Source organism: Pipistrellus hanaki (genome assembly GCF_964339955.1).
Source record: "Pipistrellus hanaki genome assembly, chromosome: 3".
In the NCBI taxonomy this organism is placed as follows: domain Eukaryota; kingdom Metazoa; phylum Chordata; class Mammalia; order Chiroptera; family Vespertilionidae; genus Pipistrellus; species Pipistrellus hanaki.
The window spans coordinates 153,975,527-154,000,115 of NC_140505.1; the positions used below are offsets into that span (position 1 = coordinate 153,975,527).

Here is a 24,589-nt window from a genome sequence, read left to right on the forward strand (position 1 = left end):
TTTGTTCAGATACTTTGCCCATTTAAAAATAGGGTTGCCTTACGGAGTTGTAAGAGTTCCTTAAGCATTCTGTGGAAAAGTTTCTCGTCAGATGTATGTATTGCAAACATTGTAATATTAAGAGTTTTAAACACAAAATACAATCTACCAATAGGAGAAAAAGAAATTTTTTTAAGATAGTTTTTAAACATTGTTTTAAAGAATGCTGACGAATGGGATGTTTTAATTACTTCCAAATACTTAAGTAAAAAAGAAAAAGGAAAAAAGATAAAACAAAAATGGCAAAATGTTGCCGAAACTGGTTTGGCTCAGTGGATAGAGCATCAGCTTGCGGACTGAAGGGTCCCATATTCGATTTCAGTCAAGGGCATGTGCCTTGATTGCGGGTACATCCCCAGTAGGGGGTGTACAGGAGGCAGCTGATCGATGTTTCTGACTATCTCTTCCTCTCTGTAAAAAATCAATAAAAAAAAAAAAATATATATATTTTTAAATATATCTTATTGATTTTTTTACAGAGAGGAGGAGAGAGGGACAGAGAGCTAGAAACGTCGATGAGAGAGAAACATCGACCAGCTGCCTCTTGCACACCCCCTACCAGGGATGTGCCCGCAACCAAGGCACATGCCCTTGACCGGAATCGAACCTGGGACCTTTCAGTCTGCAGACTGACGCTCTACCACTGAGCCAAACCGGCTTCGGCAATAAAATATATTTTAAAAAATAGCAAAATGTTAATATTAAAATTAGGTGAGGGGTATGTAGGTGTTTGTTATTTTAGTCTTTTTGTATATTTGAAATTTTTTCATTATACGAAGAAAAAAATCAAATCCAAAGTGAATCTCTGAAGCTCTAAGCAGCATATAGGGGAAAGATTAGTCAAGCCAAGTAAAGAGATTTCATGTGTTTATAGACATTAGGATTGAAAGGGCCTTTAAGTTGTCCTATTATCCAGTCATTTATGCTTTGCACCTGGTTCACTAACAACATGTGTGTCACCAAAGTTCTGAGAGACTTAGATATTTATTTGTAAAATGAAGGGCTGGCTTAGCTGACCTCAAATATTCTGTGTTAAATGCACTCAAAGCTAGCTAAGACCAGCTTTCCAGGTACCAGCAAGGTGGGTATCTATAATAATAAAAGGGTAATATGCTAATTAGAGCGGACAGCCAAACGAAATTCCAGACGTCCTTCTGGAGGAAGCCGTGGGGGGGGAGGGGCGGGGAGGGGAGGCTGAGGCAGAGGCGGTTAGGGGTGATCAGGCAGGCAGAGTGGTCAGGGGTGATCAGGCAGGTAGGCAGGTGAGCCGTTAGGAGCCAGCAGTCCCAGATTGCAAGGGGGATGTCCGACTGCAGTCAGACATCCCCTGAGGGGTCCTGGATTGCAAGAGGGTGCAGGCCAGGATGAGGGGACCCCCTTACCCCTAAGGATGAATTTCATGCACCAGGCCTCTAGTAAGAGTATAAGAAAGTGAGTCAACCCTACTTACCTGGCATTCAAGGCTCTTCATGATCTGACTCCAACTGAACTACTGTCCTCTGCACACTTTTTATACCCCAGTCATTTCTGTGCCGGAATGTCTTCCTTCCTATATCTACCTGACAAAAATCTTATTCCTCTTGTATACCACATTTTATTTTTATCATCTCTTTTTGGTATTTTAATTATTTCTGAGAAGTATTTTCCTTCCTTCAAGACTACAAATTCCTGAAGAAGAGGGATCATATCTTATTAGTTTCAGGTGCTCAAAGCATAACACAGTGACTTATACAGGAGATTTTGGGGGAGATAATGTTGGACTTATTGTATAAGGTAGAAACAGATTTATGTGAAATTGTTTTGTACCAAACTCTTATTGGCATAAACTGACCTTTTTTTGAAACTATGATAAGGGAATATGATTATTGATTTTCCAAATAATTTTTTGTTGTGACAAGATTTTCCCAGAAAGTTCAAACCCTGGCAGAAGAAAATGTCACTCAAGGTTTTCTTCCATTGGAATTGTGATTATATGGCATGTTTTGTGTTATTTAGAGGTTAAAGCTGGGATTATGGCCGCCACTGCAATAAATTCTCAATTCAATTCAGGCAGCAAATGCGCAAGGAACAACAGCAGAATGCCAGAGAACGTCCCACGCACCTGAGCAGCGATCTGCTACCCTGGAAGGACTGTAGGAAAACCTCAGATGGAGGGCATGACTTGCACTTGGACTAGCTGAGCTCTGCCAGCAGCCGCTGCCTACGGGAAACAGAAGAGTAGAAATTGATAGCACTGCTAATCTGGCGGCTTAAGGTGACTGACTACAAGGAAAGTGTGGTCCCATGAATGGCTTTAGAGTTGCTTTAGCAACCCCTTTTCTCCTGTGTGTGTGCATGTGTGGATGGCATGGTGGAGCTGAAGACTGGGGTTGACAAGAGTTGTCTTAATGTGGGAACAGGATATGATCTCTCTCCTCCGCAATACAATGTAAATGTTTTGGAAGATTTATTTCAAGTCATTTGTGTTTGTTCACTACACTAATTTATCTCTGTCATCATTTTGGAGGAAAACATGTGTGCAACGATACGTAGTTAATTCTTGATTATCCTTTCAACTGTTCATCGCAGATTATACCTACACAGTGTTATTTTGAAGTGATAATTAGAAACGTACACAGATATTTTCAAATTAGTCTGAAATCCTGCAATGTGTCACTATCTTCTTGAAATCTTTATGAAGGATTTTTGTCTATTTTAATGAGATTTATAGGTCATATTTCAATACATTCTGTTTGTTTGGGCTTCCTTCTAGTTCATCATCTTAGACACATTAATGTAGGGCTTTCACGCTCATAAATTGGTTACTTTTCAAATGAACAAAAAGTAACAGATCTCTTGGCTAGTGCAAACAGTAAATTCATCTTTTGTTGTTCTTTGTTTGAATAGTCTAGAATTTAACAAACATTCTGTAAGAAGCTATAACAAAAATAGGAGAGACACATATACCTCCGTCACCCTCTTCTTCTTCTTCAATGCCTTTTTTTGTGTTAATCCTCACCCCAGAATATTTTTTCCTTTTTTTTTTTTTTTTTATAGAGAGTAGAAAGAACAGGGAGAGACCCACAGAAAGAAATATTGATGTGAGAGAGACACATCAATTGGTTGCCTCCTATACGAGCCTCAAGCCAAGGCTGGGGATTGGGTCTGCAACCGAGGAACATGCCATTGACGGAAATTCATGTCCATGGGCTGATACCCTTCAGTCCATGGGCTGATGCTCTAACCACTAAGCAAACCAGCTAGGGCTCCCCTTCCTTTTATTTTATTTTTTTATTTTAGAGAGAGAGGAAGGAAGAGAGAAGCATTGTTTTGTTGTTCCATTTAGTTATTCATTCATTGGTTGATTCTTTTATGTGCCCTGACCAGGGATCAAACCTGCACCCTTGGTGTATCTGGACAATGCTCTAACCAACTGAGTTACCTGACCAGGGCACTCCCTCCCCTTTGCTTTACACATGTTAGTGCCCTCTATATGAGGAAAACAATAATCGTATAACAAATTAGCATGCATTCATAAATATGTTATAGATATTAAAGTTTGTGTATTTTTCTATAGCCTGTTACTACCTAGATAACCACCCTTCTGTCATCTATAATAATAAAAGCATAATATGCTAATTAGACCAGACAGCCGAACGACCTTCTGGATGTCCTTCTGGACGAAACTGCAGAAGCAGAGGCCAAGGCAGAGGCGGTTAGGGGCAATCAGACAGGCAGGCAAAGTGGTTAGGGGTAATCAGGCAGACAGGCAGAGGTGGTTAGGGGCAATCAGGCAGGCAGGCAGAGTGGTTAGGGCAATCAGGCAGGCAGGTGAGTGGTTAGGAGCCAGTGGTCCTGGATTGGGAGAGGGATGTCTGACTGCTGGTTTAGGTGTGATCCCACAGGGATCCCTCAGGATCAGGCCTAAACCAGCAGTTGGACATCCCCCAAAGGGCCACAGATTATGAGAAGGTGCAGGCCGGGTTGAGGGACCCTCCGCCCTGTGCATGAATTTTGTGCACCAGGCCCCTAGTTCATTCAATAAATATAAGTTGATGGGCTATGTGGGACCAGGGTTCTGCTCGCTATTAGAAACACGAGGAAGCAGAAAGCATGGCTTCTGCTCTGTGACTCTTGCAATCCAGCCAAGAAGACACACAGGAAAAGTCATTACAGGTGTTTTGAAGGGAAAGGGCAGAGTGCAATAGAAGATAAAGGTCAATTATCCAGGCTGGCTCACCCTGATTTCTTGATTTTTTTTTTTTCTATTTCAAATTGAAGAGAGAGAAAAGAGGATAGAAGCTACAATAAATAATGGTATCTTTCAAGAAGAACATTATTCGGTCAAATAATTGAGGCTCATTCTGTCAGTCCACTTCCTGGAAGGTTTGCTTGTGTGTTCATGATACACCCCCCCCACACACTCCACCCCACCCAACCTTACAGCCAAATCCCGAAAGAAGAGATGACAATGTGGAGATGATATCCACTCGGTTTTTCGCCTTTTAAAGGAGTGAAGAACTGGTTGGCGAGCTCCTTCTGAAGAATGGATAGTCAGAGGAAAGAGCAAAATAGAAAGCCATGGCCGCGTGAGGAGCGGAGTTCAGGGTCGAATTCCTGCTGCCTTATCAGTCTCCGATTTGTACCTGAAGTGAGAGCCGATAATATGAAGCGCGAGCAGAGCAGGGAAACTGGAGCGCCTGGGCCCTTTTCCACTGACCTGGAAAATGTCAGGCTAGGCTAGGGAATTGGTGGGGCGGGGAGGAGAAGTTGGCAATAGCCGTTCTTTCATTTATTTTTATTAAAAAAATATATATTTTATTTTTTTACAGAGAGGAGGAGAGAGGGATAAAGAGCTAGAAACGTCGATGAGAGAGAAACACCAGCTGCCTCTTGCACACCCCCTACCAGGGATGTGCCTGCAACCAAGGTACATACCCTTGACCGGAATCAAACCTGGGACCTTTGAGTCTGCAGACTGAAGCTCTACCACTGAGCCAAACCGGTTTTGGCAATACCTGTTCTTTTAGAAGTCTCTATGCTTTGTGGCTGTTGAGTCGTCCGCCCCCCTCCTCCTCCCCTCCAATCCTCCCACAGAGCTCCCCCAATTTATCGAGGAAGGATGGCTTGCGAAGGAGGGTGAGGGGGATCCAGGACGAGGCTCTGAACACGAGATAGGCATGTGCCCATGCCACAGTTCATTTTTTTTTTTTTAATTTTTATTGATTTTTTTACAGAGAAGAAGGGAGAGGGAATAGAGAGTTAGAAACATCAATGAGAGAGAAACATCGACCAGCTGCCTCCTGCAACCAAGGAACATACCCTTGACAGGAATCGAACCTGGGACCCTTCAGTCCGCAGGCCGACGCTCTATTCACTGAGCCAAACCGGCTTTGGCCCAGGTCACAGTTTAAACGATGGGGATGGTCCAAACCATGGTGGGGCCATGATCTCAAAGTGGCTCTTAACCTTGCCCAAAGCTGCGTTTTAAAAAAATGAGTCTGGCATCCCTTCAGAAGGCAGAATACCGCGCTTGGGCTAACTAACCTACGCTGCTGGTTGGCGGAGGACAGGAGGCGCTAGTGTGTGTGCGCGCGCGGTCGCCCCCCGCGGAGCGCGCCCGGCTGGCAGCACGCACCCCGCCCGCGCCCTGCGCCTTCCCGGAGCCCGCGGGGCGCGTGCGCGCACGGCCCGAACGCGTGCCCCTCGCGCGCGCGCGCCCTGCCCGGCGTCTCCTCCGCCAGCCCCACGCGCCGGCCCCGGCGCCCGCCCGCCCGCCCTCCTCGCGCTCCCACCGCGGGCGCGGGGCTCAGCTGACCGACCTGCGGGCGCCAGACGCCCGGCTCCCGGCTGGCCAGCGCGGCTGCGGCGGAGCGAGCCTCTCCCGCGGACACTCCCCCTGCGCGCCCCTCCCCCGCCGGACCGGCATCCACATCGGGACGGACCGGGCGCTTCTCCGGAGCCCCGAGAGGAGCGAGGCGCTGCGGGGACGAGCGGCGGCGGCGGCGGCGCGGGCATGGGCGCGCCGGGATCGCCCTAGGACAGGCGCGGAGCCCGCAGCCGGAGCGGCGGCAGCGGCGGCGAGGAGCCTCCCGAGCGGCGGCGGCGGCGGCGGCGGGCGCAGCGGGGCCGGGATGAGCGGCAGCGGCGCGGCGCCCGGCCCGGGCTCCTCCCCGGCCGCCTGCCGCTTCGCGCACTACTTCGTGCTGTGCGGCATCGACGCGGACAGCGGGCTGGAGCCCGACGAGCTGGCGGGTAAGGCCGGGCTGTGGCGGCGGCGGCGCCGCGGGAGACCTCGCGCGCGGGAGGCGGGAGGCGGGGTGCGGGCTCCACACAAAGTCAGAAGCCGGCAGCTCCCGCGCCCCGGCCGGACGGGCGCTCGAGCGGCGATTTTTACAGACTCGGTAATTTATTTCGCGGGCAGGGTGCGTTCCGGAGCCCGCGGGCTTGTCTCCGGGGCGCGGGGATGAGGAATAACGGGAGCGGGGGCCGGGGCGGAGGTGGCCCGGAGGACACGGCTCACACCGGCTCCCGCACCCGCGCGCCGGTCCCCCCGCCCGCAGCTGCCGGCGCAGGCGGCGGGTGAGTCACCGGGTGCGGTAGCTCCCCGGCCTCGCGGCGACCCCGCGGGTCCCCCTCCCTCCCGCCCGCCCGCCCCCGGGGCCCGGGCCGCGAAGTTTGAGCCCCGGCACGTGACGGCCCCCCGGGGAGGGGGCGCGGGAGACGGCGGGGCTGCGGGGCGCGCGCCGGCGGGAGGCGGACTGGACTTCGTCCCAGACCGTTCCCGGTTCCGCGATGACGGGCAGCCGCCTCCTGGAATCCGGTCGGCCTGGCGGTGCTCGCGGGGCTGGCGAGAGGAAGGAAGGACCTTTGGACGCGCGGGGCCGGCACGACGCTCGGTGGACCCTGCGTCTGCTGCTCCCGAGTTCCAGGAGTTGGATGTCTGTCTCCCCCCGGGGCCGGGGCCGGGCGCACCGGGTGCTGCTGCCGGGGTTCTCCTGGACCGGCTCTGGGGCCGCCTCTGGGCTCCTTGGATGGCGCAGTGCGGGGCTGAGCTGGGGAGCTGACGCTGGGAAAGGCGCCCTGAAAGATGGATGGATGGGTGGATGGATGGATGGATGGATGGGTGGAGGGTGGTGGTGGGTGGGTGCGGAGGGGGTGGGGGTAATTCTTGCGCAGTGTCGGGAGGAGGCCCCCGGGGAGAAGCGACTGACTTCATTTTTCACGCCTCTTTCTTTTTCTGCTTGCTTTCTTGGATCTGAAGCTTGATTTTTTTCCCTTTAAATGGATGAGACAAGTGACATCTACCGCCTGAACTTTATCTGTCAGTGTTAAACGCTTAGGTCATAGCCTTTCCGAACAGCTAGCTTCCTTTGGATGTAGCATTCCAATGTGTTGCGTGTGTGTGTGTGTGTGTGTGTGCATGTGTGTGTGCGTGCGCGCGCTTCTATTTTTTGGGTGGGTGGGAGCCAGGAATAATGCACTGAATAATAAACAATAGTAAACAAAACTGTTCAGCCTTAAGATACAGTACCCATCAACCCACGTCTTTGCTAAGTGAGCATCTTTTTAACTCATTTTCACAACAAAACGTTTTCAACAGAACCTCCTAAGTCTAGTCTTAGTTAAAAAATTTTTTTTGAAAAATTGGGTGAGTACCCGTTTTTCTGTATGTATAATTAGGTAATCATGTTGTTTCTTAACAATCAAGATTTCAGGTATACACTAAAAATGTCTTTGTTCAGGCATACACAGTTAGAAAAAAACGTCTGCAGAGGTATTTGGAGAGATTCCTCTTCTGGGATTGGTGAAAGGATTATTTTGTTTCCTAGAATTCCTTCTGCCCTAAACATACTAAACGTTTGTGGCACAAGGTCACTTGGAGGCCTTCAGTCAGTGGTGACTGATAAAAGGAAAAAGCCTATAATTTTTTTTCTTCCTCTATCTCAAGAAATAGTAAATTGCCTAGTAAAGCTAAAACAACACCTGTAGGTGTGTCTTGGGACTCTTTAGACATAGTGCTAAGACGTCAACCAAATTAAATAGTAAAAAAATAATTTTAATTAATTTTCAAACACAAGCTGGCTTTTCCTTTTGCAACACTATGCATAAGTGTGGGTGATTGAGATTTCTGTTCCTTATAATAGTTGGTGTTTTGAAGTAACAATTTTGCCTGATAACATTGCAGTATCAACAAATAGTTGAAAGGATTTTGAAAGCCTTCAGGTGTAGATTTCTTTTTTCCCTAGGTATGTCCTAGGTATGAGGGACAGCTGTGAACAAAGCAGTCAAAAGTCCTTGCCATTATAGTGCTTACATTCTAGTGTAAAAAACAATGAAAATGTATAGTTTACCAGATGTTAATGCTTGCTATGGGGAAAAATAAAGCCGAGACACAAGACTAGGCTAGTGCCAGCAGAATGGTGGGGTGGTGGGGTTGCAATTTTAAATAAGGTGGTAGAGAAGGCCTTATGGTAAGTTGGCATTTGACAAGAACCCTGAAGGGTTCAAGGAAATAAGCCACAGGGATTTTCTTGGGGAACAGCATTGCAGGCAGAGGAAACAGCACCTTGGAATGGAGTTAATCAAGCAGGCAAAGGCATCTTTCAGGGGTCTAAATGTATATTTAGATATAAAGCCATGATGTTGGGTAACATCACCCAGGAAGTGATGTTAGAAAAGAGGCTCAAGGATTGAGTCCCGGAGACAAGCCAGCATTTAGCGGCGGGCGGGGAGGATGAGGAGGGGACATTACTGAGGAGAGTAAGAAGTGTGCCCAGTGAGATGAGAGGAAAGCAGGAGAATGTAGTATCATGCTTCCAGTTAACAATCTTGACTGTTTCCACAGAGCTGCATCAGGGGATGGGGAAACAGGGCCAGTGAGTTAGGCAAATTAGCCAGGAGGTTGTTTCTGTTTTGCTGCTTTAATTTCAAAGTTAATGACAGTTAAGTTTCTGTTTTACTTTTTTGGAACTGATCTGTTTTTTTTTTGTTGTTTTTTTTAAATATATTTTATTGATTTTGTACAGATAGGAAGGGAGAGAGATAGAGAGATAGAAACATCGATGAGAGAGAGTCATCGATCAGCTGCCTCTTGCACACCCCCTACTGGGGATATGCCCGCAACCAAGGTACATGCCCTTGACCGGAATCGAACCCGGGACCCTTCAGTCCCCAAGCCGACGCTCTATCCATTGAGCCAAACCGGTCTTGGCATGATCTGTTTTTATCATACTCTTTCTTAGCAAGTTGTTACTCTGCCTGTAGAAGGTCTTAATTAACTATTATACTTTTAAACATACATTTTACCATTTGCTTTATGAACTTTTTCGTAATGTATGCATGTTGCTAGAATTTATACTCCTCAGGTGGTGGGACACTGAAATCAAATTAAGGACAGCCCTGGGCGATGCAGCTCAGTTGGTTGGTCACCCTTGCAGGCACAGAGAGGTTTCGGATTTGATTCCAGGTCACAGTACATGCCTGGGTTTCAGGCTTGAGCCCTGGTAGTAGGCTTTCAGGAGGCAGCTGATGTTTCTCTCTCTCCCTCTCTCTAAAAAAAAATCAATAAAAATATTTAAAAAGAAATTCAGGACACAAACCGTATGATGAAATAATAATAAAAATAAAATAGACTAAGACCTATTAAGATAGACCAAGACTAATAAAGTTATCAGGACTTTAAAATAGACATTCCTCCCAATAAAGCCCGGCTTTACAAACAATGGTAAAGATTTCTTTAACCTCAAATAGGTCTTTAAAAACAGCTGAAAAGAATTTGAATATGTAAATCAAAATATTATCTAATGGAGGACCTAGAAATTTTCCTAGGAGATAATCTGCAACCCGGTTATGTGCCCATGACTGGGAATTGAACTCATGACCCTTCCGCGCACGGGGCCCACACTCTAACCACTTGGCAACACTTTCCAGGGCTCACACTGATTCTTTACTGCCTACAGAAGAAAGGGTACATAGGAGTACGTTGTTGGAATTGGTTGATGCGTAGGAAGGCAGATGTCATTGTGAAATTTTCTTTTATGGCTTATTTCCTCTAAGATCTAACTATGGGAATTTATGTGGCTTGATTTACAGCAACAAGTCTTTTAGGCAGTGGAAAAATGGACATACTTAGACTTCTGTTTAGGTAACATAACTATGCACGTCTTCAAGAGGAAAGGGTCTTTGCCTCTCACTTTCATAGTGCCTTCTACACAGTACACAGTGTTTAATAAGTGAATGAATATATAACTCTTACGTATGAGCCAACAAATGGTGTGGTGACAAAAATACTCTTAAAGCATTCCCATGGCAGCCTGGATTCAGTCCTGCGGATATTGAAGTCTGGTGGGTGGGATTCCTGCCACAGGCCTTTGTTTAGCTCTCTTCCTTGGTGCCTCTCTCTATTTATTTTTAGCTTTGGTGATCGTGGGTGTGTTTTCCAGAAGAGCTTAGAGACCGTAGAGACCATGGTCTAAATTCAGATACAAAATGTAGTTGAGACTGATGGAGTATCGTTATGCACTGAAGAAATCCAGGCTGAGAAGTTAAGGGCCTTCTCTGAGATCACGTGACCAGCAGCCGACACCAGAGTGGAGCCCGCTTGTTCTACTACACTCTGCTCCACAGTTATTTTATATCGGCTCAGAAAAAACGATGAGTTTGGAGTTCAGCGAGAATTTCAGGCTTACCCTTCCTTATTCCAGACTGAATGTCATAGTCGTGATTGTTTTTAAAAAATGATGGCCAGGGATTGGGTAGGAGCGGCCCTGATCTGAACACCATAGATAATGCCTCAGTTGTTAGCTTTGTTGACATCTTTGGGCCCAAATCGATTATGTTTGGGAGGTTGGAGGGCCTGGCCTAGTAATTGGGTTTGGAGGAGTAATGCAAGGATCACCCTCTATTCTAATGAGACCAAAGAAAATTCAAGTCTAGTTGCTGTGGTCTAGTGATTGCTTGATTTTTTAAATCCACTGGGAATTAAGCTCTTTATGGTGAAACTAGAGGCCCAATGCATAATTCTTGCAAGAGTAGGCCTTCCTTCTCCCAGCAGCCGGCACTGGTTTTCCTCTGGCACCTGGGACCCAGGCTTCCCTCACAGCCCAAGGACGTTCAGTCTGACGTCTGGTCTAATTAGCATATTACGTTTTTATTATTATAGGTTGGACCAAAGTGAGTACAGCCAAACTCCCCTGTGGTAACTCCAGGGCTCAGGCTTCTGCTCCATTTGTTGATACAGAACAGACTAGAGAAGATGAGATGATAGGGAGGAGAAGGAGAGGGAGGGGACCAGTGTTTTTGGAGGAGGAGAAAATAGAGGAAGGGTAAGAAAGAGGATGGGGAGAGAGAGAGAGGAAGCCATAAGAGTGCAAGTAATACTTGCTGCTAAGGTGTGATGGCAGACTGTATTTCCACTGCTGGTCACAGCCACTCTTGGAGTAATAAAAATAAATGTCTAGAATACTCTGCATTGGTAGTCATAATTTCCATGAAGATCCATTCAGAGGAAAACATTTTCCTCTTTTATAATTTACTGGAGGCTAGAGACAGTTCATAAGGTACTTTAGGAAACAAGTGCCATATGTCGAGATCCTTAACTTTTTTTTATTGATAATGACCTATTGTTTTCAGTAAAGGTATAACTAGCCATTGCACTTTGGATTAATTATTCAGTGTAAAATGCTTATGGTGTGCCGGTTTGTGGGGTATATTGGTGAGTCATCATTCTGTAAGAATCTGCAGTGAAATAGCAATAATAAACTAACATTCAGTATTTTCTACATGCCAAGCACAGAGCTAAATGCTTGGTAGTTATTACCTCATTTAATCTTGAAAACACCCATAGGAGGTGGCACTATTTTATTTGTTTAACAGATGAGGAAACGGAGGCTAGGGAGTTTAAGTTTTCACCCAGGTTCATATAATAAATGAGAGACCTGGACTGCAAACTGTCTGATGTGATCCGTCATGCCCATAACGGATACAGTTGCTGCGTCTGTAAGAATATACATTGGATAACCTTATAATCAAATGAGGTTATCTTTCAACTTCTCTATACAGGATAGATAGTTAAGAGGGAGACTATGACCTGGCCTCACTTGTCTCTTTTTACGACTAACACTAATGGCCCTGGCTGGTGTGCACGCTCAGTTGGTTGAGCATCATCCCAGGCACTAAAAGGTAGCTGGTTTGATTCTGCATCAGGGCACATGCCTGGGTTGCTCACAGAAAGAGAAATGAAAAAAAAAAATCCCATTTATCATTGCACCAAAAAAAATTAAGATACCTAGGAATAAACTTAACTAAGGATCTAAAAGACCTGTACTCTGAAAACTACAGGATATTGAAAAGAGAGATAAAGGAAGACATAAACAAATGGAAGAACATATCATGTTCATGGATTGGTAGAATCAGCATCATTAAAATGTCCGTACAAAGCAATCTCTAGATTCAATGCAATACCTATTAAAATACCAATGACATATTTCAAAGATCTAGAACAAACTCCAAAAATTCATCTGGAATAAAAAAGACCCCAAATAGCCACAGCTATCCTGAGAAAGAACAAATTTGGAGGGATCACAATTCCAGACATCAAGCTATATTACCAAGCCACAGTTCTCAAAACTGCCTGGTACTGGCACAAGAACAGACATATAGACCAATGGAACAGAATAGAGAACCCAGAAATTCACCTAAGCCATTATACTCAATATTTGACAAAGGAGGCAAGAGCATACAGTGGAGTCAAAATAGTCTCTTTAATAAATAGTGCTGGGCCGAAACCGGTTTGGCTCAGTGGTAGAGCGTCGGTCTGCGGACTGAAAGGTCCCAGGTTCGATTCCGGCCAAGGGCATGTGCATTGGTTGCGGGCACATCCCCGGTGGGGGGTGTGCAGGAGGCAGCTGGTCGATGTTTCTCTCTCATGGACGTTTCTAGCTCTCTATCTCTCTCCCTTCCTCCTCTCTGTAAAATATCAATAAAATATATTTAAAAAAATAAATAAATAAATGGTGCTGGGAAATTTGTACAGATACATGCAACAAAAAAATGAAACCAGATCACCAACTTATACCATACACAAAAACAAACTCAAATTGGCTAAAGGACTTGAATGTAAGAAGGGAAACCATAAAAATCCTACAAGATTCCATAGGCAGCAAAATTGCAGTCATATGTCGTAGTAGTATCTTTACAGACACAGATCCGAGGGCAAGACAGACTAAGGAGAAAATAAACAAATGGGACTGTATCAAAATAAAAAGCTTCTGTACAGCAAAAGAAACCATCCACAAAATAATAAGAGAGCCCACTGCATGGGAGAATATATTTGCCAATGTTATCTCCGGTAAGGGTTTAATCTCCAACATTTACAGGGAACTCATACAACTTAACAAAAGGAAGATAAACCATCCAATCAGAAAATGGGGAAGGGACCTAAATAGATACTTTCTGAAAGAGGACATTCAGAAAGCCAAGAGACATATGAAAACATGCTCAAAGTCACTCACCATCCGAGAGATGCAAATCAAAACAATGAGGTACCACCTTACACCTGTCAGAATGGCTATCATCAACAAATCAACAAGCGACAAGTGCTGGCGAGGATGCAGAGAAAAAGGAACCTTCCTCCACTGCTGGTGGGAATGCAGACTGGTGCAGCCACTGTGGAGAACAGTATGCCATTTCCTCAAAAAATTAAAAATGGGACTCCCCTTAGACCCAGTAATCCCACTTCTAGGAATATATCCCAAGAAAACAGACCAATTAGAAAGGATATGTGCACCCCTGTTCATAGCAGCACAGTTTACAATAGCCAAGATTTGGAAACAGCCTAAATGCCCATCAGCAGATGTACCACAGAAAACTGATACATCTATGTAATGGAATACTATGCTGCTATTAAAAAAAAGGAATTATTACCATTTGCAGCAGCATGGATGGAACTGGAGAGCATTATGCTAAGTGAAATAAACCAATCAGTGAAAGAAAAACACCACATGATCTCATTCATTTATGGATAATAAAGAACATTTTAACCTGATGAACAAAAAGATAGATTCAGAGGCAGAGAAGCATCGAACAGACTGTCAAATTACAATGGGAAGGCTGGGGAGGGTTGAGGCGGGGGAAGGTAAGAGATCAACTGAAGGACTTGTATGCATGCATATAAGCACAACCAATGGACGAAAGACACGGGGGAGGGCGTGAGGGCATGTGCTGGGGGGTAGGGGAGGCTGGGGGAAGGTCAATGGGGGAAAAAAGACATATGTACTATTACTTGTAATACTTTAAACAATAAAAACAAAAAACAAACAAACAAAACTTTACCCTGTATCTTAGTTTGTTCAGGCTGCCTGCAACCCATAGATTGGGTGGCTTACAAACAACAGAAATTTATTTCTGACTCTTCTGGAGCCTGGGAAGTTTAAGATCAAGGTCCCCACAGATACGGTGTCTGGGAAGGGCCCTGTTCCTGGTTCATAGATGGCCTTTCTATGTGGAAGGAGTGAGGGTGATCTCGGGGATTTCTTTTATAAGGGCACACATCCCATTCACGGGGACTCTACCCTAAGCACCCCCCAAAGGCCCCTCCTCTGTGAATTCATCACATTGGTGATTAAGTTTCAACAGATGAATTAGGGGTGGGGGAGGGAGGGAAGCACAGATATTCAGTCTAACACCCTGGTTTGCAAAGCTCTTCATGACCTGGTCTCTGCCTACTTTTCCATTGCAAACCTTTTCTGATTGGATCATTCTTTCTAGCTACGTTGGATTTCTTATAAGTCCTTAAACACATCGAGCTGCTTCCTGCCTCATGGCCTGTTCATCATCTTTTCTCCCTGGAATCCTCTTTTCCTTGACCAGCATCTGTAAAATATGAGATGAATTTGCAATTTAAAATTTTTTGGTAGCCACATCTGGAAAGGTAAAAAGAAACAGATGGTATTAATTTTAGTGATTTATGCCGAAACCGGTTTGGCTCAGTGGTAGAGCGTCAGTCTGCGGACTGAAAGATCCCGGGTTCGATTCCGGTCAAGGGCATGTACATTGGTTGCGGGCACATCCCCGGTAGGGGGTGGTGTGCAAGAGGCAGCTGGTCGATGTTTCTCTCTCATCTACGTTTCTAGCTCTCTCTCTCTCTCTTCCTTCCTCTCTGTAAAAAATCAATAAAAAAAAAATATTAAAAAAATTAGTGATTTATTTATGCATCTAGGATATTATATTGACATTTAATCAACATAAAAGTTATTAATGAGATACTTGATTTTTTTTTCTTACTAAATCTTATAAATCCAGCATATCTCAGTTTGGACTAGCCACATTTCAAGTGTTCAGTAGCCACATGTAACTAGGCTACTGGCTACACTGTTGGACAGTGCAGCCCTATATCTTTGCAAGTTTGTCTTCTTATTCAGGTCTCTGCATGCATGTTACCTCCTCGGAGTTACCTTTCCAGACCATCCTATATAATCTCCTTCCTTTCCCTGCCTGCCCCATTCTTTTTAAAAAATACATATTTTATTGATTTTTTATAGAGAGGAAGGGAGAGGGATAGAAAGTTCGAAACATCAATCAGCTGCCTCCTGCACACTCCCCACTGGGTATGTGCCCACAACCAAGGTACGTGTCCTTGACCGGAATCGAACATGGGACCCTTGAGTCCACAGGCCAATGCTCTATTCACTGAGCCAAACTGGACAGGGAATCCCCATAATTGCCAGTCATCCTGCTTCATAGCACTTACTGGTACCTGACAATATGTTATAAATGCATTTCTTTACTTTTGCTTTTTCATGTCAGTCTTCCCCAATGAATTGTTGGATCCTAAAGGGCAGAACCTTAGTCTCTCTTGTTTAACATTGTACACCCATTGAAAAATAATGTGGAAAAGGTAGTCTCATTCTGAAATGTTTGGAATCTCTGGCTAAAAGGGCATTAGATGGTGTCACCCTCAAGACCCAAATATTGCCTGGCCCATAAAAGGGCTCAAATAGATTGTTCGGCTAAATCAGTGGTCAGCAAACTTAGACAATAGAGTGGCTTTTGAGCCGCGGTTAGCGTACCACTGGGCTAAATGAATCAGATAATTTGAAATGGACAAAAATATAACTTTTCCTTTTGCTGTTGACAATAAAAGTTAGTATGTTTATGTGTGGGGTTTTTTTTTAACCTCTAAAAATGAGAAGCTTGAGATTGATGAAAAAGCAAAAGTGTGGGTGAATGATTAACTTTTTAAAAAGGTATATAACAGCTTTGTGGTGAGCTACTAAAATTCTGTCTGTAATATTTATGAGCCTGTTCCTTCTCTCTTGAAATAAGCTGCGATAAATAAAGTTAATAACCTTTTTTTCTTTATCAGCTTTATGCAAGCAAGCATGTGGGTATCAGTAAAGCTTTGATATTTTTAAAGCAAATTGCATGTTTTATTTATTTAGAAACTAGTGCCAAGGGATGAGCACATAAGTGGTGGGTAGTGTTTATGGAATTTCAGGAAGTGTTTGTGTTAAAGAGCGCTCAGAGATGCATTTGTGGTTTTAGAGGAATATCTTGGGAAGTTGCCTCCACTTAAGGCTACTGATAAGCTGTTGTTATTGATGAGCTGTGAGTAGTTTTCACATGTTCATGTTTTATTAGGAATATCACCGCAAAAGTAGTCCATATGCTTCCCTACCCTATATGTGTTTTTTAAAAATTGCTCATAATTTGAGGACATACATAGTGGGGGAGGGGGGTTGTTTTTCAACACTAACGCTTACCTATACTGTTCCTAGATACTGTTTCTCAATTATAAAATGTGGTGATGTTTTGGAAAGAGCTTGTAAACTAGAGAGTGCAGTAAAAATATGAGGTAGAATTTTAGAGCTGTGAGGATGAGCACGCTGAATCCTTAGATACAGTGTGGACCTCTAGGTTTTATACTGTGAAACCCAGTTTAAAGATTTTTTAAAAAGTAGATTTTACTTTTTTAAAGTTACTATTTATTTTTCTTATTTATTTATTTATTTATTTATTTATTTATTTTTTTATCCTCACCCCTGTATATGTTTACTGATTTTAAATATATATATTTTATTGATTTTGTACAGAGAGGAAGGGAGAGAGATAGAGAGTTAGAAACATCGATGAGAGAGTCATCGATCAGCTGCCTCTTGCACACCCCCTACTGGGGATATGCCCGCAACCAAGGTACATGCCCTTGCCCGGAATCGAACCCGGGACCCTTCAGTCCCCAAGCCGACGCTCTATCCGTTGAGCCAAGCCAGTCTCGGCTGTTTACTGATTTTAGAGAGAGGAAGGGATGAGGGTAGAGAGAGAGAGAGAATGAGCAAGAAACATTGATGTGAGAGAAAAACATCAATGGGTTGCCTCTTGTGAACCCCCTAACCTGAACTGATACCACAACCTAGGTATGTGCTCTGACTGGGAATTGAACCCACCACATTTCCTTGTACAGTGCTATGCTAAACCCAACTGAGCCACACCAGCTAGGCCTAGGGCAAGGCAAGGGTATTTTTAAGTAGTCTGTTTTTAGATCTCAGAGGCCTACTGATGTAAATCCACTTGTTTTGCGTAATTTTCTCCTGCCATTGCCTGGAGAATCCAGGTTTCTGCTTCGAAGACCATGTTTTCTTGCCCAGCCTGGTTTCCTCTTTTCAAGTACAGCGCACTTTTACTGTCGTTTAAGTAGCACAGAAAATTATAGTTTGAAGAAACGCAAGTGTAGAAGTGACACAAAGATGAAGCTTCAGATAGTCTTCATTCCTCAGTACAGCTTGACACAAGTTTGCTCAGAACAGGCTTTTGTATGTTTTTTCCTAATTCCTTTTTCAAAGACCCACTCCTACTTTCACCTTAGTCCTCATGAAACCACCTCCTATTTGCTCTTTTGGTTGTCTCTTTTCTAAGGAAACCTGTAGAAGTAATATTTTGGCAAAATTTTCCAGTGATATTGAAACCTCATAGTGAAGAAATTCTAATGTTTCATTAAATCTCCAGATCCCTTCATCTCCAGCAGAAACTGGGAGGGGTTTATTATTTCTCATAGCTTTTCAGGTTTCGTATTTTTGGTTTTTAATATTCCTTCGGTTCCCTTCCTTTTGAGAAATCAGGGACATTCTGCTCTAGAGCAACAATATTCTTCCAATACATTAAATTTATATCACTTGTTTTTTTGTTTTCTGTAGATTGGGACTAAAATAGCAAGGAGGTCCAGGCAGATGAGACACGAGTTGTTTTGAGGGGCCTGAGCATCTTGAACTGAATGTCCCCCCTGCCATAAGAACCAGCCCCAGCATATCCACTGGAATTCCGTAAGAATGAGACAGGGACTGTCATAAGAAGCGTGTGAGCAGAAGGAATTTAGGACTGGCCCTGGGTTTAAAGCTTCCCCAGACCACAGTGTTTTGCTTGATTTTTCTGGGTTCATGTCTCTTCAGTTTAAGGAAATTTCAATGGCTGGGGTAGAAAGATAAACAGGTTGTTTAAAAAAAGGCTTCCCATCTACTGTCTCAAGTGTATTCTTTTTTTTTTTTTTTTTTTAATAAATAAACTTTTGTCTGGGTTTCAAAATATTATGGCTCAGCTCCAGGGAAATGAGCGTGGTACTTGACTTCGTTTGCTTTGTGCCATTGTTCGCGAGAACAATGACTGATTTCCACAGGTTATTAAAACACACGCGTTGGTACCACTGAGGTGATTATGCCAAAATAGGTTATTTTGTTTAGCTGTTCTCACTCCTGTCTGGCAGTGCTTATTTTTTTCCACTGGCAGCCCTGGCTACGGTCTGATTTTAAATAAACACTTGAAAGCTGCGTGTGCTTGAAGGTAAAATCTTGTGTATCCCTCGTAGCGAAGGGCCGACAGGTCTCATTCGTCGTGAACCACTTGTAAGCCTCTCGTCCCGGGTGGAACAGGCTAGTGGGGAGAGCGTGCAGGGGTGGATGCGAGGAAGGTGGAAGGTGGTGGAAAACCGGACATTTAAAACCATGCTTGTTATTCCAACATCCTCCTTTCCTGATCTGTCCGTCTCTCTCGCCCTTCTTCCACTTGGTAAAACAGCGTTTTATGGTTAGACTGGGAGAAATGGCACAGAGAGACCCATGTGAAATGTCCTAGACCGTGGAGTCCTCGCAGAGATAATTGCCCACTGGAGGAGCTATTAGAGCCCCCTGCACAAATGTTGTGCCTACTGAAAGTTTAACAAGATTGCGTTCACTCTTCCCTGGAATGAAATTTTGAAGCAGGAGCAAGAATTTAGCTTTGTTGACTGTGGCCATAAGGCCAAGCAGTGGACAGAATTTGTTGAATCACTGCGGGGAAGAGGCCTTGATGTGAGATGCGTGTTGACATGGATGCACAGTCAGTATTTGTTCCTGTGCCCCATTGAACTCTGTTGAATAGATCAGTCTATTTTGTTGAAAAGGCAGTCTTCGAGGGACGGCGGAAACATTGGTGTGTGTGCCTGAGAGAGAGAGCTCTCTCTCCGGTGTTTTTGTTTTTGTTTTTCAAATGTAGGGGAAAGAAAGTAACTTCTTAAATACTTGCTCTTAAAAATAAGACATTTTGGGGGTAAAATTTAGATTTGCCTTGGGGCATAAAGGAGAGCGTACATGGTTGTATTATTTTAGTAAACACAACAGAATAGTTTTTGAACGTCTTCTGAAATAATGAGATATAGTCTCCTCTCAACTGTGGGAACTATTTTGCACTCTGTTCCCTGACCTCTGCCTTTTGACCCCACTGCTTTGTGTTGAGATTATGGCCCTTTGAGTTTTTCTCCAGTGTGCCCAGGTTTCCTTACACAGCCACACAAAAGCTTTCAGCTTCCTTAAAAGCTGTTCTTAGAATTGAGGAGAGCCTTCAGATTTATGGTGGGCATGACTTTTGTTCATTTTTTTCTCTAATTTTTTTTTTTTTATTAATACTGTCCTAATAAGTACCTATATATTTTCTAATAGGAGCTTCCAAGTTTTGTGGGTGTGTGTATGACTAAACACATTTTTTTCCTTTGGAGTAAAACGCCATAAAGTAATGTTGCTTATTTAGAGAGAGGCCAAAAATGAGAGCTTCCAGGATAAGGGGGGTCAGAGAGACCTGTCTATTCCCCATTGTTGTCTCTGCAGGTCTGACAAGTTAAAATCTGGGTTCAGAGGATGTCATGCCGTCGCAGCAAACCGAATACTGTTTGCAAAGAGAATCAGCACTTCAATCTGCTGATCTTATAACAAACATTTTTTTTTAGACACCATCAGATGCCTAAAATAGGGTAGGAAGGGAAACAGAGACAGACAATACGAAATGAACTAATTTGCTACTTGTTAGTAATTTACAATATATGAGTGGTTTTTTTTTTTAGTTTTTTTTTTTAAATGGTTTTATTATTTATTTATTTTTTTGGAAAGGGGAATATTAGTGTCAAGATGAGGGTTTGGAGATTATGTATCTTATTTTTATTTCTATTTTATTTTTTTGCATACTGCCTTCAAGTTTAGCTAGAAAACTAAGCATTGGCTCTGTTTCAGACCTTTTAGTGGGACTTTCTGAAGAATGTCTGTTGTATATGGTTTACATGGCACTTTCCTGCTACTGAATATTCCACTAGGAGTGAGGATAGATAAAATTCAAGAACTGCTTTTTTTAAAAAAAATTGTGGTTTTTAAATTAAACTAATGTGTGCTTAGTTGAAAATCTGGACAATGCAGGGTTGCATTAAAGAAAACAGCCACCTATTATCCCAAAGGGGAGGAATTTAAAATAAAGACAAGCCCGCCCTGGCCCATGTGGCTCAGTTGGTAGGATGTCATCCTGTGCTCTGAGAGGTTGGGGGCTCGATCTCCAGGAAGGGCGTGCAGGAGGCAGCCGAAGTTGCGCTCTTACATCGATGTTTCTCACTCTTTCTTTTCCTCTCTCTCTAAAAATCAATTTTAAAAAATCTTAAAAATAAATAAAAACAAATTAAGGTTTCTGGTCATTAGAAGCCAGAATGACCATTTTAAAAAATATGGTTATTGATTTCAGAGAGGAAGGGAGAAGGAGAGAGAGAGAGAGAGAGAATCATTGATAGCCTGCCTTCTGCTGCCCCACACAGGGGGATTGAGCCCACAACCCCGGGCATGTGGCCTGACCAGGAATCGAAACATGACCACCTGGCTCATAGATGCACGCTCAGCCTCTGAGCCCCGCCGGCTGGGCAGAATGACTATTTATTTCACTGCGGTGTTGTGGTTAAATGAGCTGGGCAACAACCCAAGAAACACAGTGATATTTTTTTTTTTTTTTTTGTCCAAGCCTTTGCCACTGATTTAGTTTATGACATCTGGAAAGACCTCTGTAATTGTTAACTGAAAGAGTGAATGGATAAATAAAATGGAGTTGTCCACCGCACGTGTTGGAGGGATAAAAATTAAGTCTTCAGTACTTGCAACACATTATTTTTTAGAACACTGTCCCAGTGCTGGCTTCCTCTTCAGGCCACTTCTATGGGTAACACAGTGGGGCAGTAGTTGAGGAGTCACATCTGCACACGATGACGCCCTCATCCACTTCCAACTCTGCCCTTATCCACTCCCCAAATCTGGGTCATGGTTATGATTAGGCCACTTTAGGGTCACACTTCCCTGGGGCCCCTCCTTCAGCCATTAGTGTGGCTGGGAAGACGGGATGAAGCGACTGTTCAGAGACCAGTTTGTGATGACAGCTCCAGGACTGCCTCCCAATGGGACAGGGAAGGAAGTGGCTGCTGGGAAGCACCTCGCAGGAAGGTTACACCGTGAAGAGGGCCCCTCGAAAGACAGAAAAGCGCCCTCGGAGGTTTTGAACTGCGGATGGCATGCTCACAGCTGTGCATTAGGAATATCCCTCTGGATGAGGGGTGTGGAATGGGATCAAATTGGAATGAGACTAGAAGTGGGGAAAACCCATTAGGATATCGTTCTGTAAAACAAACTAGAGGGGAAGGGCCTGAACTAGGACAGTGGCCGTGGAAGTACAGAAGAGAGGATGGCTATACGAGATAAGGTGGACATTGGATGAGCTTGATGACTTTATTGCATGTGAGATTAAAGGGGAGAGGAGACACAATGACTGAGATCACGAGCCCGGCAACAGGGATGTGGTAGTGTCATTCATACAAGGAAAAAGGACAGGAGGGAATCAGTTTCAGAGGATGGGTGGTTAGGTTAATTTTGAATTTGTGGTAGTGATGGTGCTGGCATGACTTTATTTTCCATTATAGCAAGGAGGAGTAAACCCATTTTCTCCACATCTTGTCACGATAGTAGTGATCATCAGAGGATGTGTGTACAAGCAGTAGTGGAGCTACAACTTGAATTCAAGGCTTTAGATGCACAGCTCTGTATTTTTTCCATAATGTCACACTTACCTGTATTTGTAGATATAATCCCTCCCTTCTATTCTCCCTTCCTCCCTTTCTCTGTCCTCCCCTCCCTCCTTCCTTCCCTCCCTCTCTTCCTTTTTTAAGGGAACCAAGAATGTATGCATGTTAATTTATTTTGTGTGTGCATATCAATTTAAATCTGTGTTTTTAAACATAAAGTATAAAAATACCATAATTAAGAAAAATGCCATAATTAAAAATATAAAAACTGCCCTGGACACAAGCTGAGATTTATTTTTGAGTTAGGGTAATTTGTTGCACCTTAATTAGTAAATTACCTTTTTTTTTTTTTTTTTTTCCCCCCTATGGTGCCTCCATTTGTAGTTAAAACGCACAGTAGTTTTTGTGGCAGGCTCTAGAGGTGTATTTGGAACGCATCAGCTATGAGGCAGTGAACCATATGCTCTTTAACGTTTTGGAGTTTGTACAGCAGACAACTGTCTAACCAGTTTGAATGTGTGCTGGCACTTGCCCTGGGTTCTGGGCACTCCCAACCTGGAATGTCCACATTACCACCTGGCACATGTATATCGACTGGCTGACAATGCACGGTAGTGCGGATGTAGCTGCTCCGAAAACATGTGCTACGTCCTTGTTAACACGGTTGATTTGATTAAGCCTTGGGCACTTGGGTGACATTTCAAGTGTTGCTGGAACTCTCCTTTCATGTGCAAAGACAGTACCCTGGGGTTGTGTCCTTTTGTACTGAAGGCTACTTTTATTCATTATTTTTAAAGTGGACAACACATTCATGTGGTATCATTTTCAGAAGATACAGAAAGGTAGTTGAAAACTTCTAATCACTTTCCCCAGACTCAATAGATATAATCCTTTCTTGTAATAGTTGAAAATCATCCACAAGGGCCAACTGTACATGTTGCATTAATAAGAGTTTTACTTAAAAAACATACATTCTTTATTATCTAAAGAAATACAGAACACATGTTTTGGTTTAATCTTTTTTTTTTTTTTTGTAAGATACACATTTATAAATGATGTGATATCCCCTTGATTTATTGGAGTCTTGCTATGCTAAGTGGAAGTTTTGATGGGAGAGTAGGAAATTATCCAATGGGTATGTTTTGTTTTGTCTGTTTAGCGAATTTTAAAAAGACAAGTACCTTTTTTATATGGAGAATTTTACACTTACATAAAAGAAGAGAGAATCGTATATGAACCCTCATGTGGCCATCAACTAATTATCAACTCAAGGCCAATTCACCTTACTCCATCCTCTCTCTTACCTACCACTACAGAATTGTTTTTGAAATAAATGCCACATTTTGTGTCATTTCATTAACTTTGAATTGAATAAACAATATGAAATGTCTTAGGCTTATTAACCACGTGCAGTGTTTAAATCAAGAAGTAAGTCATATGTGTGCTTTTAAAAAAATTCTTCAAAAAATTTTTATTGAATATTTTCAGAAAGAGAGAGGAAGAGGGAGAGAGAGAGAAACATCAATGTGTTGTTCCACCCATCTTTGCATCTATTGGTTGATTCTTGTATGTGCCCTGACCAGAGATCGAACCTGTAACCTTGGTGTATCTGCTTGACGTTCTAAGCAACTGAGCTCCCTGGCCAAGGCCTTATGTATGACTTTAACAATTTTAAAGTTATACCAACATAGATTTTGAGAAAGTAAATTATTAAGAGCATGAATGTTGTTCCAACTTGGAAATTTAGAAATCTTAGGAGGCTTTTTCTTTTCTTTAATAAAAACAATCGCACACATTTATTATCATCTGATAATAGCATAAGGGAAATCAAAGCAATATGAATAAATGTTTAAGAACTATGCTTCCAACAAAGGTCACCTAAAGAACACAAACTATTGCTTCTCAGCAGTTTCTCAATTTATTAGTCGTTTCTTGTTGGACATACTGTGCTCCAGAGTAATATCTCCTTTTAGCATGATCTGACCTAGTTATTTTCTTGACTTCTTTTTACATTGCATCTCTGCTGTATCATCTAATATGAGGTTCATGTACTCATCAAAACCAGTGGTATAGCCCTAGCGGATTTGGCTCAGGGGATAGAGCACCAGCCTGTGGCCAGAAGAGCCCTGGGTTCGATTCCGATCAAGGGCACGTGGCCAGGTTGTGGGCTCAATCCCTAATAGAGGATATGCATGAGGCAGCTGATCATTGATTCTCTCTCATCATGTA

The 24,589-nt window shown here is 43.5% G+C and overlaps 1 protein-coding gene across 3 annotated transcripts in view; it reads left to right on the forward strand.

Annotated features, from left to right (window-relative positions):
* Positions 1–5,768: 5,768 nt before the first annotated feature.
* DENND5B (DENN domain containing 5B) overlaps positions 5,769–24,589 on the forward strand; it is a 152,265-nt gene continuing 133,444 nt past the window's right edge. For 2 of the 3 annotated variants that reach the window (XM_084877837.1, XM_084877838.1), the window contains exon 1: positions 5,770–6,273. In XM_084877837.1, the coding sequence (XP_084733963.1) occupies positions 6,153–6,273 (121 nt within the window). In that variant the 5' untranslated portion in view covers positions 5,770–6,152. Of the gene's footprint in view, positions 6,274–24,589 lie in introns of all 3 variants that reach the window. The other variant, XM_084877839.1, reaches the window with a different exon arrangement.